This window comes from Periplaneta americana, chromosome 16 (assembly GCF_040183065.1).
Source record: "Periplaneta americana isolate PAMFEO1 chromosome 16, P.americana_PAMFEO1_priV1, whole genome shotgun sequence".
In the NCBI taxonomy this organism is placed as follows: Eukaryota; Metazoa; Arthropoda; class Insecta; order Blattodea; family Blattidae; genus Periplaneta; species Periplaneta americana.
The window spans coordinates 177,785,158-177,805,194 of record NC_091132.1 but is presented as its reverse complement, the minus strand read 5'-3'; the positions used below and the strand labels follow the sequence as shown (position 1 = coordinate 177,805,194).

At 35.5% G+C, this 20,037-nt stretch overlaps 2 protein-coding genes across 8 annotated transcripts in view; both read right to left on the bottom strand.

Moving 5' to 3' along the window:
* The window catches only part of LOC138692069 (gastrula zinc finger protein XlCGF17.1-like), a 111,839-nt gene extending 104,845 nt beyond the window's left edge, over positions 1–6,994 (bottom strand). For 4 of the 5 annotated variants that reach the window (XM_069814968.1, XM_069814967.1, XM_069814969.1 and 1 more), the window contains exon 1: positions 4,876–6,994. In XM_069814968.1, coding sequence (XP_069671069.1) covers positions 4,876–4,885 — 10 coding nt within the window. In that variant the 5' untranslated portion in view covers positions 4,886–6,994. The other variant, XM_069814965.1, reaches the window with a different exon arrangement.
* Positions 6,995–8,284: 1,290 nt separating this feature from the next.
* The window catches only part of LOC138692047 (gastrula zinc finger protein XlCGF67.1-like), a 39,814-nt gene continuing 28,061 nt past the window's right edge, over positions 8,285–20,037 (bottom strand). For all 3 annotated transcript variants that reach the window (XM_069814887.1, XM_069814888.1, XM_069814889.1), the window contains 4 exons: positions 19,421–19,518; positions 18,423–18,560; positions 15,815–15,897; positions 8,285–10,123 (listed from right to left, as the gene is read on the bottom strand). In XM_069814887.1, coding sequence (XP_069670988.1) covers positions 9,643–10,123; positions 15,815–15,897; positions 18,423–18,560; positions 19,421–19,513 — 795 coding nt within the window. In that variant the 5' untranslated portion in view covers positions 19,514–19,518 and the 3' untranslated portion in view covers positions 8,285–9,642. The remainder of the gene's footprint in view (positions 10,124–15,814; positions 15,898–18,422; positions 18,561–19,420; positions 19,519–20,037) is intronic.

Here is a 20,037-nt window from a genome sequence, read left to right as displayed (position 1 = left end):
AGGTCATTGAAATCGGCCCGCTACATCAAAGGTACCGACGCGAAATGTCCATTCTTTATAATCCCTATTCGCTGGTTCCACTTTCAAGCAGTAGAGGTAGTGTAATCGAGCATACGCTAAGACAATAATTGAGAATAGAATTAAGGCACAGGAACCAAACATCGCCTACCTTATTGCATAATCCAGTAACGCTTTGCTTCAAATAAATTCAAGTTAACAGCTTTTCCTTATTTCTCAGTGACAAACTAGTTGTAATAATAATATTTTATATTTCAGATAAAATACATTATATTATAAAATTAAGTATCGAATTCGTTTAATATTTGTATAATAATATAATATAGGTATATGGTTTTACTTCTCGTAAGAGTTTTGTTTTTCCATTTTCAGCGCTATCAAATCATTACATATTTTAATTGTTGTTGGGGTCAACGTCTGAACTCTCATTATAAAGGAACTCTAGAGTCTAGACATTACAGTTAATGACGGATTTATTATTTTATGGATCCAATTTATTTTATTTGAGTACATACTGTACCTAGATGTATTAATTGTATGTGTTATATTTCCGCTGTGTCGACTGCTAGCTGGTGTGATGTCAGCTCCAACTCTAGGGAGAAAGCAGAATCTGACGCTCTAGCTGGCTTGAAGGTCATTGAAATCGGTCTGGCTACATCAAAGGTACCGACGCGAAGTGTCCATTCTTTATAATCCCTATTCGCTGGTCTAACAGCTTCAGAGTAAATACACGACTTTCACTTTCAAATTAACTTAATACTTACTGAACAATGGAACAGTTAAGAGTAATAAAAGGATATTACAAGCAATGATTTACGGTTACAAATTACATACGTGATTCAGGAACAAGTACAGTAATTGAAATAATAACACAAGTAATGACTTATAACTAACGAATAACGAAATTCTTGAAGGGCAATATATACTAGTAGGGGCAATACAAAAGATTTAAAAACAAATGTAAACAGTAAAGGAATAATAAAAAATTAACTTAAAATTACAAGTTAAACACATTCTTTTTAAAGCAATAGGTAACAACAAAGAGATACTAATAACAATACACTGACTGCAGTTACAGATTAAACACATTATTTTAAAAACACACACGCAAAGGATCAATAGCTATTTTCAGGCGTTATATACATGGACCATGTCTTTAATTCACATCTTCTTGACGTTACTTCGTACATTATTTTGTGTTTCAATCTATTTCAATTTGTTATTTTTCACTGTAACAACAAAAATATGTTTCATGCATTTCTCTATAACGAGGCTTAAGTTGTTGAGGGTACTAGGAACAATAGATTGTGCCGGTACTATTTCGCATTGTCTGTAATGAGGCGATAGTAGTGATCCTAGTGGTTAGCAACTATCTATGGATGCATATTCCCTACGTATTGAGCGTCGTGACTGTATATACTAAACTGTGGTAATACCTCGCAAACTGCGGAGAGTGTCTGTTCCTGAGAGCGCGCGTGAACACACAACAATTACCACAAATACAAACAGAAGTGTACATGAGCACAGATAACCACGTGATTCTAGGAATAAGTTAGAGTCGTTGTCTTACAAACAAAGTTGAAGATTTGACGATACAGGTTGTCACTCAGTTTTATATAAATATGATCCGCTGCTTCCATTTTTGGTGGAGGGATAATTCGTTTAAATATTTCTAAATTAGTATTCAACAAATCACTGAAAAAGCAATGTGAATACAGAGGGGGATTATGTCACAAGATAATATTCTGACCGAATTGTGATTCATTTTTACGTAAATAAGAACATCTATATATATAATTTGAACTGGTAATGGAAATTACGGAAAAACGGCTGAACAGATTTTAATAAATGACCCCTCATTCTGAAGCTTGGAACCCAAAGTTTTTCGGAAAAATAGTAGTTTTCAGTGAAATGTCAATTTTCCTACATCATTTTCCATCTTTCGTCAGTTCTGAGAACTAATTAATTGCATTCACGGCTCAGATTCTTTCCCATCATAATGCCAATATGTCGATCTTCATTTGTGTAATTTTTTGATAACGTATAAAAAATAATTTACAGGTCTGATTCTCTGGTCTGTAGTTTTCTGAGTACAGCTGTGTTTTGGATATTAAGAACTACAAAACTTAAGAATGTTTGATGACATTATTACCATTAAAAATGAAATATTATTATAGTTAATGCAACACATAATGCTATACTGATATATGAAAGTGAAACCTTTTGGGGCTTTATGTAAGTAGACACAGAGAAAGAATATTTTATATTAGATCTTCATTTCTATAGTTTACTGAGTAACATCTATAGGCCTATATAAACTAATGTTACTGAAAACTATAAAACTTACGTAAGGTAACAATATTGTTATTAAAAATGAAATACTTTTACAATTATTAATCAAGTGGTGTGGGTCTTTTCATATATGTAATGGCAGTGTGATATAGATATTTATATGTCTGATTCTCTATCTTTCCTTGGTAGTAATTGAGTCGTGCTTGCTATTTTAGCTGCGTCTTTAAACTACATCAAAATTAATTTCATATTTCTTTGGTTTAATTGATTAGAGTTGTGATCGCTGCCAAGCATATTTTGTTGTAGGGAAAAGAGCATGCCATTTCACTTCTTTCTACCGTGATGAGTAAGTTTATTTCCCGCAACCAGCAACAAATGAAACACTGAAGCTGCTAACGATTTACGATGGACAATTTTATTTAGAGCGCGTATAAGATTCTACAACTCTGACATATCATTCGCCTCATTTTCCACATCTCAGCAATAAATTCCTCACAACAGCCTATATTACAGAAAATATACGAAATAACATTCATTGTTACACAAATTAATCCAGCAGTATTTGATAGATCAGTATTGTCTGGAAGAAGCGAAAAAAATTACAATTCATAAGAAAAGACCAAAATGTATTACTTATTAATAAACTAAGAGGCCTACAAAATTTTGTAGCCTCTTGATCACCTCAGCAAGATCTCTTAGTGGGAAAAAGTGATTCTGCCCTCTAGATTTCAGGGTAGTTCACAAAACATGCAGCAGCTATACCAAGATGCTAAGTCTTTTGTTCAAAGCATGACAAACCTTACATTTTCTTAACTTTCACATACAATCCGCAATGATCTGAAATAGCTGCTGCATTACTCCCACATGAAAAACCCACTGATCATCCTGACATTGTTACTAGCGATTTCGCAATGAAACTCAAGAACTGAAGACGGGTAGGTTCAAGGAAAAGTATTTGGTAAAAAAAAAAGCATTAAGAGGGAGTATCTTTCACTATTATGGATGCAAATAATTATCAAAATGTCTGGTATTCTTCATTGAAAATAAATCTGAACAATTTTTGTTTGAACTTTTTATGGACTTAGTTTGCAGCAATTGCTGCACAAGCCACTAGTATGAATGTAATTTTGAAGAACTAGACCAATAAAAGTAAATGTTTTATCCTTTAACAATTGCATACTCCGAATTGTGTAAGTACCAAGCACGTGATTTTACTTTCCGGGACACAAATTATTCAGCTCATAAGGCGCAGTAATGATTGGTCATATCGCTGTCATATTGTCCACATCATACGTCACGGCGAAATCCGAACATATCATTAAAGGAAAATGAAAATGTTATTATATCCAAATACGACCACCTTCCTTCTTTCGCAATAATCTCTATCATTACTGGCACTAAAATGGGATAAACTCCAGAACACGGACTGCACCCTTCCGCTCTTACTTCAAAATTCCAACCTTGTGCACGCAAAATAAATTATTGACACTGAAATGTGCCTTTTCGTAAATATAATGATGCGCATTCGACAAACGCAGACAAATCTGCTCTTTTTAGTATTTTAAGACATAATTTGGTAGGTGCAGTCCGTGTTCTAAAATTTTCCCAAAATAAAATACATATCTCTACTATAAGACAATGCACAGAACAATGGAATGGAAGTAATGAAATACAGTTTGTGGATGTATTTTCCCGCTACCTTTATGTGGAACAGTATATTGCCCATTGAAAACATTATATTTACATACCTGTATTCCTCTGTCACTCTTAAGCATTGGTCAAACTCAAAATTAGCACAGGATAAGTAGGCCTAATATAGCAAATTTTATATAAAGTGTAATTAAGATAGCTTGACTGCAATTCACATAGAAGACCGTGACACACAGGTTTCTGGATAAGCTAGGCCCGTTGACAACCGTCAGTGTTGCCAACTGGACGGAAATTCCTTCGAAATTGACGGAATTTCAACGTACCGGACGGGAAAAAAATGGCTTTGACGGTTGACGGATTTTCTGGCGAAAATCACGATTTACATTGTTTTTGACATTTTTAGCTGCTGTCATTTTTAATTGTTTAATTTTTGGGAGATTTTAATTTTTATTTGAACAGCCCTGCCTGTTCCGTACTAAGTTTAAGAATCCCCTGTTTCAGATTTCCTCGTAATCAAGTCAGATGTTGACGAATAATTATTTCAATCAGAATTTGTAGGTAAGTGCTGTTAAAAGTTGCTTATATATATTGGGTCTTATTATTTTTTTTTTTAATTTTGACGGATTCTGACGGATTTCCAGGTGTTATACAGACGGGGATATAATTTATGTGTTGGCAACACTGATAACCGTTGCTTATAAGCAACGGATATAACACACTAAAGTGGATTTACTATCTAACTACAAATTCATCCTCCCTATTTAAATAAAGTGTCTACATTATTTTCCTATGGTTTTAAGACTTGTGGGAATGGGCCCTAAATGAAATGGACCACGAACCAACATTCTCTTCTCTACGAAGATTCCAGTAATACTCGAAACATAAATTTTCGACATAGTAGATGCTGTGGCTTACCTTCACACATTCCCGTTACATGAGCGTTGTAACAGCTGAATTAATTCATTTTGATTCTGGACCGAGATATATTTCAGATGCTATCAGTCCATGTAACGCTGCTATCTGGATCATACTTTGAAAACAAATCCACAACAGATAACAATTTTCACTGTGAGCCTTCCCTAATTCTTGTCTATGACCTGATAAAGTTAGATTAGATACTGACAATGTAATTATGCGATCAAGAATTTGCCATATGAAGGGTCCAGGGGAAAAACGTGCTAAGTCCAATTTTATCAATTTTTTGTTTTGGATGCCATGTAATACCTCAGGCAATAGAGATTTCAGTGGTTTAATTGTACAGAGTAAAAACTTGATTAAGACAGAAATATTTGAAAAATGATAACTCAGAGACAATAGAATGTAATGGACCTTGAAACTTTAAACTTGGTCTCCTGTAAAAATAGTAAAATGTGACTTAGCATGTTCTTCCCCTGGACCCTTCATATGTTAATTTCTTTCTTTAATTCATATTCCAGATTAGAATATATTTCTTTTCTTTTTCAGACATTATAAACAACACATGCCTCCAGATGGGAATGAAATATTTCGTGTGTTAAAATTTTGTTTTGTTAAGCCCTGCCAATCACGAACGCCCTTTATCCAGGCAAATAACCAGCATGGCTCACAATAAAAAAAAGTCTTCTTTTCTAGAATAACAGTGCCATTCTTTTGCCATTTTTAACACAGATTTTGTTAATTTTTTATAGTATTTATTGGAGAAACATTATTATTTTGGTTAGGACCTTGAAGTTAACAAGGGTCATGCCGTATAATAAACTCCTTTGTTTCGTCATTTTAAAATATCTGTAAAATTCGCACGATCAGTAGGAAATTATTCTCCAGTACCGGTACTAGTATTATTATCAAAAGAAGTACTTATATTCTGCGGTACGCTATTACTCCAGTTCTCAATTTCAGTAGAAATATCAGGCTTTCCAGTATCAAGATTCAAACACGCTTCATGTTCACTAATATTCTCTGTACCGCTGCTTGAATTTGCATTGCTGTCATTTGGTGTCCTTAGAGAAGCACATAACCTAATTGAACATGAGTTAATTACAAAGTTTATTTATTATTTCGAAAGTAGTATTAACGAAAGAATTTATTTTTACTAACTCTGAGTCGGCCTGGTTGGCGCAGTTGGTATAGCGCTGGCCTTCTATGGCTCGAGGTTGCGGGTTCGATCCCGGCCAGGTTGATGGCATTTAAATGCGCTTAAATGCGACAGGCTCATGTCAGTAGATTTATTGGCATGTAAAAAGACTCCTGCGGGACAAAATTCCGGGACACCGGCGACGCTGATATAACCTCGGCAGTTGCGAGCGTCGTTAAATAAAACGTAACATTTATACTATAGTCGCGACGCTGTTATTCCCGGCGTGACTCCTCCTCTTTGCTTACGTCTTAGGAAGTGAAGGCTCTATAAAGTCTAGGTAGGTAGTATCGTTCGCCATTTTTGTTCTTTCGTTGCCGAACTACCATACGAGGAATCTGTTTGCCACACTGTTAAACATTATCACGTCGTAGCTCTTATGATAAATCAAACGCCCTGTAATTGAGCAAATAATTGAGCGGCAAATAACGTCCTCGTGTGCTTTCTGTGAACGCCAGCGAAAGAGCCAAAATGGCGGACGATTATATTAAGTATTTATCGAGCCTTAGGAAGTGCATAACGTCATCACAAGACGCACACGTTTAAATGTAGAGGACCTGCAACGTGATTGGCTGCTGGAAATAAGAGCGATGGGACTATACGTAGTCACTATGATACTGATATTTCAATCTTTCTCTTTTTTCCCCGTTTTTGCGCACCACTCAAGTGTTCATAACTAAATTTAAATGGCATCATTTGAAAAGAAAAGAAAGAAACAAAAACAAAAATTAAACAAAAGACAAAAAATGAATTGATAGAACTAGGTGGACTTTAATATTGTGAGTTACACGAGACCACAACCAAACACTATGTTTCACCTTCTACAACCATATTAGGCTTCATATAATATCCAAGTGATACTGCATCTGCCCCAATAATGCATTAATAAAAGCAACGGAAAAATAAACGAATCTAACCTAAGCGACATACGACAGTCTCGTGTTATATTTCAATACTCACTTTGCTGATACTAGTTGTCATGCGTCTGGCCGCGAAACCAGGTGGCCCGGGTTCGAATCCCCGTCGGGGCAAGTTACCTGGTTCAGGTTTTTTCCGGGGTTTTCCCTCAACCCAATACGAGCAAATGCTGGGTAACTTTCGGTGCTGGACCCCGGACTCATTTCACCGGCGTTATCACCTTCATATCATTCAGACGCTAAATAACCTAGATGTTGATACAGCGTCGTAAAATAACCCAATAAAATAAAAAAAAAATAGTTGTCATGTACTGACGTGTTCACTGAAAGTTGCAAATGCTTTCTCTTTTACTACTTTACATGTTTTTTACCCCCCCCCCATAATGACAATATATATACATTCCTTTCTTTTCGGTTCTCATTTTCAAACTTTCCGTTTTTTGCGACCAACTTAGGACTTCGTCCCCCCCCCCCTCACGCATCGCGGTGTCAGTTGCCCCACTTTGGAAAAGGACAGAGCACCTTTGAATGTTTATAGACTTACACCTTACGGTGTTTCTATTTCTGATCCTTAAGTCAGCTCCTCTAACGCCTCTCCCTCCACCCTTTTATGTGGTAGCTAATAAGTTACGTCTATTTTCGGCTTTTTCCCCTTCAGAATTTTCTACAGCTCCTTCAATGGAGCTGTGAAACCCGCAGTACAAGTGGCCAATAAGCTTGGAACTCACATATTCAGTATTTCTCAGCCCCAAACTCCGTTACAAAGACGCGTTTTCGCGTATCTTTTAAAGTTTTTCCTCCTGCTTCTATTTTTTCAATTGAATTCTTCCACGGCTGTATACAATACTGCAAGAAACGTGACGTAAGAGCCAGTATTGGCACAACAGAAGCATATCTCAAGCTGTTACCAATTCACATGGAAAATGGATGCTCTGGGAAAAAAGGAACTTCTTTTAATTAAGTATTTTTATTTTTACCAATATAATGCTGAAAGACTGTGCTGCATATGGGTGTAAAGGAGGAGTGGACGAAAATTCTGGACATTATTCTGACAAAGTCTAGGTTTATCATTAGCAGGGCGGGAATTAGCTATAAAAACAGAGAACAGTGCATTGGGTAGGAACTAGAAATGGGTAAAAAAATCTGGAACAGTTTATTTGAAACTGTTTCGATACGAAACAGTTTCGTGATATAACATGTTCCATCTGTTCCAAAGAGTGTTACACTGCTCTAGTGATAACTTCAATATTCCAAGAGATAAACAGTTCAGTCTCTAAACAGTTTTCCTCTTCTTTGTTGTCTGCAAAGGCGACGTGTAGCGCTATCATTGACCTCCAATCGAAAGTAGATATAATATCCATGTTTCACACGGCCTTCGTGCAACAGTAGCCTATGTAGGATCGCGCAATTTAATTGTACGAGTCAAATACACTAATAAATCTCCTAATTATTAGCTGTCCATTGATGAAGAATAATAAGTTCATGGTGCCCTGATATGGTGTTAATTATTAATATACCGCGAAAAATATCATCGGCTAATGTCATCGTTATTAAACTCTCCTAGGGTTATATGCGTTATTTTCACTAAAATCGATTCATTTCGAATTGTAGTTATTTACTGTACCCTTAACAATAAGCTACGAAAACTACCATAGTACACTGAACAGCTGATTTAAAGACGATTCAAGTGCTTTGAAACATGTTTCCGAAGCGGATGAGAAGTTGAAACAGTTGGCACTGATGTTGCAAACCTATTCTTATGAAACTGTTATTTTGGAACAGCTTCGTTCATGAAACAGTTACAGTCGAAACTGTTTCTTTAGTAGGAACGTGTTCCACAACGACCCGTAATGTGAGAGTATTATTTTCTAAAAGCCTCTGATATATTTCAAAAGAAGAGAGTCCAAGGGAAAAAAAATGTTAAAAATATAATTATCTAAATGTTAAATGTTATGTTTTATTTAACGACGCTCGCAATTGCAGAGGTTACATCAGCGTCGCCGGATGTGCCGGAATTTTGTCCCGCAGGAGTTCTTTTACATGCCAGTAAATCTACTGACATGAGCCTATCGCATTTAAGCACACTTAAATGCCATCGACCTGGCCCGGGATCGAACCCGCAACCTTGGGCATAGAAGGCCAGCGCTATACCAACTCGCCAACCAGGTCGACATAATTATCTATATTTTGAGTTCGATTTATGGAATTAAAAAAAATAATTTTTGCTTAGAGTTATATAGCTCTATAGATTCTCCACATTGCTCTCTTCTAGTGGCTGGTAAATGTCTAATAGATATTTCATTACGTTGTCTAGGTCTATATGTAGAGCATTGAGAGTAGCTAAAGCAATTTTATAGTATGTATCAATTTTACTTATACAACCATAAACAGATGAGACAACTGATCACATTTAACTTATTTGAATCTGAAAGAGTAGACAATGGACATAAAAAATTATCAAAAGTCTTCAGTCATTAAGTCCAATAAGTTTTTACAAATCTATCGCGTAGACAGCCTTTCAAACTTCCCTCCTTCGAGAAACGTAAGCCAAAATCCTGACAATTCTACACCTTCTCATTTGTGTGCACGCGTGAGTGCTTATTAAAATCTTCCAAGTGGGAAAAAACACTTTCCACACACGTCAAAACTGAATCATTTCGCGCCTGTGTGTACACGTGAATGCCTCTTGAGATGTTCCAAGCGCGAAAAACTCTTCCCACACACATCAGAACAAAATGGCCTCTCGCCCGTGTGCAGGCGTGAATGGCTCTTCAGACGTGATAAATACGGAAAACACTTTCCACACATGTCACAACTGAATGGTTTCGCGCCTGTATGAACGCGTGAATGCCTCTGGAGAATTGCAAAGGATGAAAAACACATTGCACACACGTCACAACTGAACGGCTTTTCCCCTCTGTGTATGCGTGAATGCACATTGAAATTTCCCGGGTGCGAAAACCACTTTCCACACACTTCGCAATAGAATCGCTTGCGAACTTTGTGTACCAGGCCATGGTTTTTCAGTCTTGCAAAGTCGGGAAAACACATTCCGCAAACGTCACAATCGTATTTCTTCCCGTCGGTATCCACGTCCTCTTCTTGTGGAATATTTTCGCAGAATGCTGCAACACTGACAATTGATGTGCGATTAGTGGAAAGATTGGGGATAGTATCACAGTCTACTATATACAGTCGCGAAGCTTGAGGTGTTTTTTTTGCAAATCTCGTGATAAAGCGCTCCAAGCGGTTAGCAACTAGAAACAATAGACTGTCCATGGTAGACTTTGGACTGTATCGTATTTCTATCGAGTGCTAGCTCGTTGCGTATTTCACATTGATGCTTGTGAAATGTTCGTTATTGGTTATAATGAAAATGTTAATGTATAAAATATAATAATTGGAATAATCATATGGGACAAGGAGGAGACTTTGTAGTGCTATAAATTGTAGCAGCAGTAAGAGAAAGATGCCTCAGTTATCCTTTTTTCCGATTTCCGAAAGATTCAGAAAGGTTCCTGGGTTTCCACAAGAATGCTGTGCAGAAACAAAACTCTTAATTTTGAAGTTCTTTGTGACTGTTAGAATACATTATATCCTTAAATTTCACAATGAAATGTTTCAGTCTAACCGAAAGGACATTAGATACCGGTTAAAGTTCTGTCACTTAGGCTGCTAAATTTCCAGAGAAATAAAGGTTAGGTGTACTTTTTTTTTTCAGAGGATATTGTGACAGCGACGTGAGATTCGAACTCACGACCAGCGTCCCGCAAGAGAGAAGATCGCGCGGAGCACTTTGGAATGGCGCGCGGCTGAGAGGGGAGAGGGCCAACGCGGCGAGAGAGTGGAGAGAGTTTGCGCGCGCATCTTCTACTTGCCTAGAGAGGCCGAGAAATCCGTCGAAATGGAAGACTCGCGAATTCGAACTTTCGAGGCTACGTCGCTGTGGTTATAAATTACGGTCGCGAAGGAACGACAGCAGTTTTCAGTTGATTAGTGAGCTAGTCAGTGAGAAAGAGAGCAAGCAAGCCAGTCTTGTGTACCGGAGTTCGACTCGAGTGTGCGTTCGCAACTGCGTCAGCATCTGAAGGCCTGAGTTCGAGTGCAGTGGACCGCAGTTGGAGGGACCTGAGTTCGAGTGCAGTGGACCGCAGTTGGAGGGACCTGAGTTCGAGTACAGTGAACTGTCTCTGAAGGTCTGTGGTTCGAGATACTGTGAACTCGAGTGACTGAGATAGAAGAACTGTGAACTGAGAACTGGTAGTTCTGATTTGTAAATAGTGCTTTGTAAATATTAGTTAAGATTAACAGTTCATTGTTGTGCGTAATAGTCCAAGTAAACTGTCATTGTCGTCGGTGGAGTGCTATAACGAATACTGTGTTGAGTGAAGATCCAATTGTTGACGAGAGCGTTTAAGGCGAATTGTAGAAAGGAATTATTGTTGTGGCGAATATATTACATTGTTGTAACTAAATAAAATTCACAATATATTTTTAATTGTAGCTATTAATTTTGTTATTATTTTTATGTGTTATTTCACTAAAGACGTAGAAAAAAAAATTAAGTTTGTTTTAATGAAATTTACTGGTCACGTTTTATTTTCAATTCTGATGGGATTATTATTGCTTAGGCCTACTTTTTTTTTTTCAAAGGACATGTTTTTAATTATTGCTGTTAATTTTGTTGTTATTTTTATTTGTTGCTTTACTAGAGACGTAGAAAAAGTCTGTTACAATAAAATTTATTGATCACGTTTTATTTCCAGTTCTGGTGTGATTATTATTGCTTAACCTCATCCCACTTTGTTAACTACGTAAGCCTACACTACAAGTACCGGTACACTTAAGTTATTCCATTAATTCATATTTCCATTATTATTGTTGTAAAGGGAAATGCAAATTAATATTTATTGGTGTCATAGTTAATTATCGCTATAATCTTGAATGAGTGAAGCTATTATAGTAAATTTCAGTTCGTTTTGCACAAACAAAAATTATATTAACTTATTTCTTGCAGGTATCTTCGAGTTTATGGTGGAATTTAATATACTTCATTAAAATAATAAATTAACTTTATGCATTTAATATTTCAATAATGGAAGGAAGGTGTTAATTTTTCCAAAAGAACACGACAACGAAAGTGTAACATATTTTGTCGTCTGCTAGGAGAGAGATCTGCGATGATGAGGCGATAGTAACGATCCTAGTGGTGCGCAACTACCCATGTTTGCATTTTTACTACATATTGAGCTTTGCGACTCTATGTAGTAGACTGTGATAGTATTAGGATATTTTATAATTTATGCCATTGATTCCGTAAAGTATACTGAAATTAATAATAATAATAATAATAATAATAATAATAATAATAATAATAATAATAATAATAATAACAACAATAATAATAATAATGATTTATTTTAGCCGGCAGAGTTAAGGCCGTAAGGCCTTCTCTTCCACTCAACCAGCAAAATGTGTATATACATATGCATGAACTTACAAAGAATTCAACAATTTGATTTAGATGAGAGTTACATGTATACAAGAGTTATTTACGAATTAAACAACAAAATACTATGAACTATTAATTAAACACTGAAATAAACTGTGTAGCAGAATTAAACTAAAATACATAGAATGTTAATATATTTCAAATAATATTAGATAATAGAAAGAGATTATTATGAGACAATTTTGAAAATACAGCACTATCAGGATGATGTCTAAAGAAAGAAGTAACAATGTAGTCAGTGATAGTTAAAATCAGTATGGTTGGAGTGAAATGCTAATAAGGTTATCTTTTAAGCTGTTCTTAAAGGTGTTTGTTGTCTTGCAGCCCCTAATACTTTGTGACAAGGAATTCCATTGACGCGAGGTGGATACTGTAAAAGATGATGAATAACAAGATGTTCTATGAAGAGGTATACTTGGCGTGCCACAGATAAGTGATCTGGTATTTACGTCGTGGTTAGAGTATTGATAGAAGAATCGAGACGAAAGGTAATTTGGTGTTGAGGTGTGCAGAATTCGGAAGAGTAAAGACAAAGAGTGTAAAGTTCTGCGTTCTTTAAGTCGGAGCCACGAAAGACTTCCGAAGGACGGTGATATGTGATCGTATCGTCGGACGTTGCACACGTATCTGACGCACATATTCTGAGCTCGCTGCAACTTGACTGACAGTTCAGAACTTAGGTCACTTAACAAAACGTCACAATAATCGAAGTGCGGCATTACTAGGGTAAGTTTTAGTTGCTGGGGCAAGAAGTTTCTCAAGCGACTCAAACAGTGAATAGAGGAACAGATTTTTTTTTATCGTTTCTTTAACTTGAAAATTCCTACTTAGATTATTATCAAAAAAGAAACCAAGATTTTTTACGACAGATGAATAAGGGATTAGCGTGTTGTTAAGGGTAACAACTGAAAGATTACTGTTATTAAGGGAGTTAACTAAACGCTTATGTCCAATAATTATAGCTTGAGTCTTACTTGGATTAAGTGCGAGTCCGAAATTAGCTGCCCAAGTGGAGACAGTGGCTAGGTCACAATTTAACTTGTCAATCGATTCATTGATCGTATTAGGTCTGGAATGTATGCAAAATTGTAGGTCGTCGGCATAGAGGTGATATCGGCAAATTTTCATATGAATAATAATAATGCTGAAACTACAATATATTTATTTTGTCATCTATACTTATAATAAATCTGTAACCGAAATTTTTCTGGTAATTTTCGACTTTCCAAAAATAATTGGTGTCAACTTCTATAATTAATCATCCTGAAACCAAAAATCGCTTTTTATTTATTTATTTATTTTTTTGTATGTCTGTCTGTCTCTCTGGATGTTTGTTACCTTTTCACGTGATAATGGCTGAACCGATTTATATGAAAACTGGAATATAAATTAAGTTCGTTGTAACTTAGATTATAGGTTATATGGCATTCAAAATACTTTATTTAAAAGGGGGATTATAAGGGGGCCTCAATTAAATAAATCGAAATATCTGGCTTATTATTGATTATTATGAAAAATATTACATCTTTAATTAAATTTCTTTAAAAACGATTTCCGATAAGTTTTATTCTATACAAAATTTGATAGGACTAATATTATGCATTATCATATGGCGAGATATATCCGTTTTAAAATAACAATGTTTTTTATATAATGGCCAGGTCTGATTAAGATACGAGTAATAAAGATAAAACAAATGACTCTGCATTTAAGGCGGCCTTGGAGTCCTTGGACAACAATCGGAATAATATAAGGATGATATGATATGTGTTTATAATATACTAAATACTATTATATTATAAAGAGAGAATATTTGTATGTTTGTATGAGGCAATCTCAGAAAACTAATAGATTTAAATAATTCTTTCATCATTGGAAAGTGTAGTTCCTTGAGATGGACGTAGACTTTATGTCATTAGAGAAGCTCATGAGTGAATCGAAGACTGGACACAAGTGCATATAAGGTAGGACTTTTTTTTTTATATTTTAGTAGGTTGTTTTACGATGCTTTATCAACATCTCAGGTTATTTAGCGTCTGAATGAGATGAAGGTGATAATGCCGGTGAAATGGGTCCAGCACCGAAAGTTACCCAGCATTTGCTCATATTGGGTTTGAGGGAAAACCCCGGAAAAAACCTCAACCAGGTAACTTGCCCCGACCGGGAATCGAACCCGGGCCACCTGGTTTCGCAGCCAGACGCGCTGACCGTTACTCCACGGGTAAGGTAGGACTAAATAGAACCTTACGCACAGAAAACTTTATATATTGTCGAAACTAATAATTATCTATATGTACTGTAGTTAAATTTAATGCTATTTGAAAGTACCGTACTGAAATTTCATATCTGATTTGCGTTGCATTTTTTTTATGAAAGAATGAAAGTCAGAGATGGAATAATTTTACAAATATACACGCAGCACATATTAAGTATTAATTATTTAGTAACATAACAGTACATATTGCTTAATTACGACGTATTTGGGTGAGGTAGGGTAATGTAAAGGAGGTAACAGTTCTAAATAGTACACAATACTCCATGTTGAATAATTAACAAACCAACATCTTTAGCATGACTTGTGGCTTGTAGGCCATCTCAAACCCCAAACTCCACCCCTCTGAGCGCGAGATCTTATATACTCGGACAGTTGTGGCGGAATATTACAATAAAAACAATTAACAACATAAGTATTTCAGTCATAATGTCATACAATACCAAATGAAACTATGAAGTAATTACATAATTGAAACACGGCTATTTGGTCTAGAGAGCATCCGTTTTCGTTGCAAGAAAAATTCGTTGTGCTGCTGGAAAAGGTTTTCTTCCTGAGATTCAAGAACCCTCACAACCAATTAAAAACTTAGGTAGGTACTTACAGCAGTACATCCGTTATCAACACACGTTTTAAATAATATAGGGCAGTAAAACACCTTATTTCAAATGGTATCGTTTGATGACAAAACCTTCTTCCAGCTAAGAGTAAACAACCATCAGTTCTTACAAATATATTTTATTTCAGACGCTGTTAGGTCTAACGTAACACCAAGCTTAAAAGTAGAATTAATCAAACAACTCCATAACCTATTGCATGGCTATAACGGTTGCATTCATAGTTCTAAATACAACTTTGAAAGTAATTCAGGAGCAAACGATTTATAACTGATAATAAATTAATAATTAACTAACAATAACAAAGCTGTATTTGGAAATGTAACAGATTTAAGTCAATGTTATTTATTTATAACAAGTGCAGTGAAGCTAAATAAAGCAATGAAACCACGGACGAAGTAAAGAGTCACACATTGCACTCACCTCTCTGTTATGACTTCATCCTCTTCTACCGTTATTTCCAGTTTCACCTCCTTCTCCACTTGATCCAATTCACATGAATTTTCCTGTAAAACAAGTTATGTAAAACAGACACATACGACAATAATAGAACAATCAATGCAATGTAGTTCATATAGTCCCCTACTCCATAATTTTTAATGCAGTAAACAATAAAAGTGTTGTTGGCAAAAACATGCTATGGAAACAAATACCAAAAAAAAAAAAAATAAATCTATAATAAAGTAATAAGTCAAGGCAAAAAAATGCACAATGATAAATTTATAAATTCAGCTGGGAACAAGTCAAATTCAGACACACACCAGTACAATACAAGAAATAAAGATAATATTTTTATTGAGAGTTTTAACACAACTCTATATAAAAACAGTTTCATTCATGCTTGTCTTCTTATGTACAATAGCCCACCAAATTATCTTAAAGAAATATCTGCACATCAGAAATTTAAGAAAGCTCTTTATAAAATTTTAATCAAAAACTGCTTTTATAGTATGAATGAATTTATTGAAAATTGTCATAACTGAATAGAAAAAGAACGCCTGACTTAAAAAATTTTACTTCCTCTTTTCCAGATCCTGACTTCGAGAAGGATGTCTTCTCATGAAGGACGTGATGGTTGAAATTGACTCCTGACTTCAAGACATACTGCAAACGGGACTCATAGCCGAAATCGACCGACCAGTGGTTTTCTTCAATCAAGTTCCAAGTTTTTTATATTTGTATTTGTGTTTCATTTAATTATAGTTATTACTTTTATGTATATTATGTAATTAATTATTAGTTTGTAAATATGACATGTCCCATATTATGTATATGATCAGTGGATGTAATAAATGATTATGATTATGATTATAGGAATTACTGCATTTTGTAGGAAATATCGCGTATTACGTAAATTTTCAAACAATTGAATAATTTCCAGGAAAAACAGTTCCGGCACCGTGTATCGATCCCAGGACCCTTTGCTTAGCACACGCATGCTCTCCCGACTGAGCTACCCCAGGAAGTACACACGACAATTATTCAAACCTGCTTTACAGAGAGCTACTACCTGAAGGCCAGATTTGCAAACACAGAGTTAGACCCGTAACATACTTGAAGAGTTTTCGCTAGCGAGAAATGTGTTGCGAGAAAAAGGCGAAGAGCCTTCCTCCACACACTTGGCGAGTTCTCGCTATCACAGATCACACCTCGCTATGATCAACTATGCACTGCCTTCATGCAGAAAGCATTTTTCTGATTATAGTAGTCACTTGTTGGGGGAAATATTATAGATTATGTATTAACGTATACTGTCGTACTTAAATATATATCCTGTAAGTATATTGTCGTAATTTACAAATTACGTACGAACGCTATGTTGAATCTGAGTATTCAGATGATGAGGAAATGGAGTTACGTGAACATATTTTGTTCATCAAAAGAAGTAGGCCTAAATTTAAAGGCAGAAATATCTGAAAATCACATTGTAGCTTACGAAAATTAGGGCGAGTTTTGGACACTGGTTCGATTTGAATGATGATACGTTTAGGCGTTATTTCAGGTTGAATGGACCACAGTTTTTCGCCATTCATGATATGATAGAGGATTCTTTGCTATATTCTGATTAAAATTACGTAAATTGTTAAGACATATAGATACATTATTTCAAATGTATAATTAATACTATTAAATTTCATCAAAATAAGATATAGCTGTACTTATTTTCAGATAACCTGATTTCTTCTTTAAGTTTCGTTTTTTTATTCTTTTCATCCCATGTATCATATAAATAGGCCTATGGGCGACATCGTACAAGTTCGATAAGTTTCTGACTGCAATTATCAGCCATCTTTCCTCATTTTATAATAAAAACAATACAATTCATCGCCACCTGTGATATCGTTTTCTACATTCAATCGTCATAAATAGTATAAATGTCAAACATCTTTGATAAATGTGTCAAGAAAATATGCTGAGCTACCGATTCCAGCGAGAAACTCGCGCGAGGTTTTTGCCTCGAACGAGAATAACTTCCAGTGTGTGGACGTCCTTTTGAATCCATGTTATCAATCTTTGAATTTTACCGTAACACAATTCTCGCTAGCGAAAACTCTTCAAGTGTATTACAGGCCTTAATTGAAAGTGAAAATAACAATGAGTCTTGCACCACATTATGAGATGTTCACAGGTAAGAACCAGACAGATGGCAGGAAGAAACAGTTTAGATCTAATCCAATCTTTAGGGAAAAGCGCACAACAGAAAAATCTTACGAAGATTGTGAGGATATAATTGGACACTTGTAGATTACAAACAAAGTAAGACAAATTAAATTAAACTAGAAGTGGATGGAGTAAAAGTTATCAGTGGCAATACAAACATCAAAATTAATGTTATTTATTGAACACTCAGCAATGGAGTATCTACGAAAAAAATGAGGCGGAAAAGATTCACGAATGAATACAGGATGAATGATTTAAAAGAATGAGAGCAACCATCGTATTGCCTGGTCACCAGACTGTAGCAGCCACATCAGCTGGTAAATAACAGAGAGAGAACTACCGACCAACACACTTCATAGACTGCACTCACCTCAGCTTCACTCTTCACGAGGAGAAAGTCTATTGGCACTGCAGTTTCCTCAAATGCTATCTCAGATCCTACGTCGTATCTGTGGTCTATATATTCTGTCTTTATTTCGGTGACGTGCAAGTCTAATAAATTTCCTTCCTGCAAAATATAGAAAAAAAGGAATAGATATTATATGATATAAAATTCTTCACGGAAATCGTCTATTTATAAAGTCCGTCCACATTATTGGTAATAGTGAAGTCAACGAATGCAAATGTACCCATTCCAAAAACAGTAGTAAAGACTTGTAACTTAGCATAAAGGGTGTTAAGGAAAAAGTATCCAATATTTTAGGAGGTGCTACTATGCATCAAAACAAGAAAAAAAGTCTAATAAATATGGATCCTACAACACATACTTTCTGAGAACTGAATACTTGTTCATAGGAGGTGCTCCTATCCAAGACTCCCTGTTTTCGTTCACGTTAATTTACTCTCTCTAATAACATTGATATCGTGTCTAGCATTTCTCTGAATTTGGGACAACACTATTACGGACGTAACATCAAATATATTGGATAAACAAGAAGAAAAACAAATTACCCATACACAATACAATGTATATTTACTTATTCCACAATTGGGACATATGGTCGACATCTATGTTTGACCACAAGGATCCACAATACGAAGCAAAAGTTAGTGTGATTCTAAATTATATAATGCATTTAGTTTTAAAATGTTTCAAAATTCTTGTGAAGATCAATGGAATTAAGAAACTCTAAGATTATTTATAATAGACATCCTGAAAAAAAAAAAATTAACAAAAATGTATTTGTGAAAATATGTTATGTGACATAAAATTCGGATTTTTACAATTGGTACACTACAATCACAAGTTTTAACTTTTTAAAATCGTGTTTCATCACGTTCAAGAAAAATATTTAAATACATAGGTGTAGGCTCCTCAGTTACAAATGATACATTTAGAAAAAAATAAAATATTTATTCTCAATATACCTCAGATAAAAGCTTTCTTCCTTCTATATCTGCGCTATCACTTGTTTGTATAGGCAGTGCGTCGACCTCAGGTTCCATCTTGATCACGTCCATTACGACTGAAAAAAGAAATTAAATAACTTAACACGCACAATGTGAGCGACTCGGATAGAGTTACTAGCTTGGTAAGTAATCATTCCTCATCAGCGCAGAGAGAGGGAGGGAGGGTGGGAGGGTGTGTGTGTGTGTGTGTGTGCGTGCGTGCGTGTGTGTGTGTGTGTGGGGGGGGTGTACGAACACATACGCCTACTAAGTAGTTGTTTTACGACAAGGTTTGTCACTAAGTGTCATAAACGATCTGCTGGTTCGAACTGAATCACTGTGAAGTTCGTATGTCAAATTTCAAGGACAATTTCACCACAGTCTAGTATATACAGTCACGAAGCTCAATACGTAGTAAATATGCATCCACTGATAATTGCTAATCATTAGGATCGCTAATATCGCCTCATTACAGACAATGCGAAATAGTACCGGCACAGTCCATTGTTCCTAGCACCCTCACAACTCAAGCTTCGTGACTGTATATACTAGACTGTGATTTTATATCGCCGTGGTTCGTAAGTTTGTAAGAATTC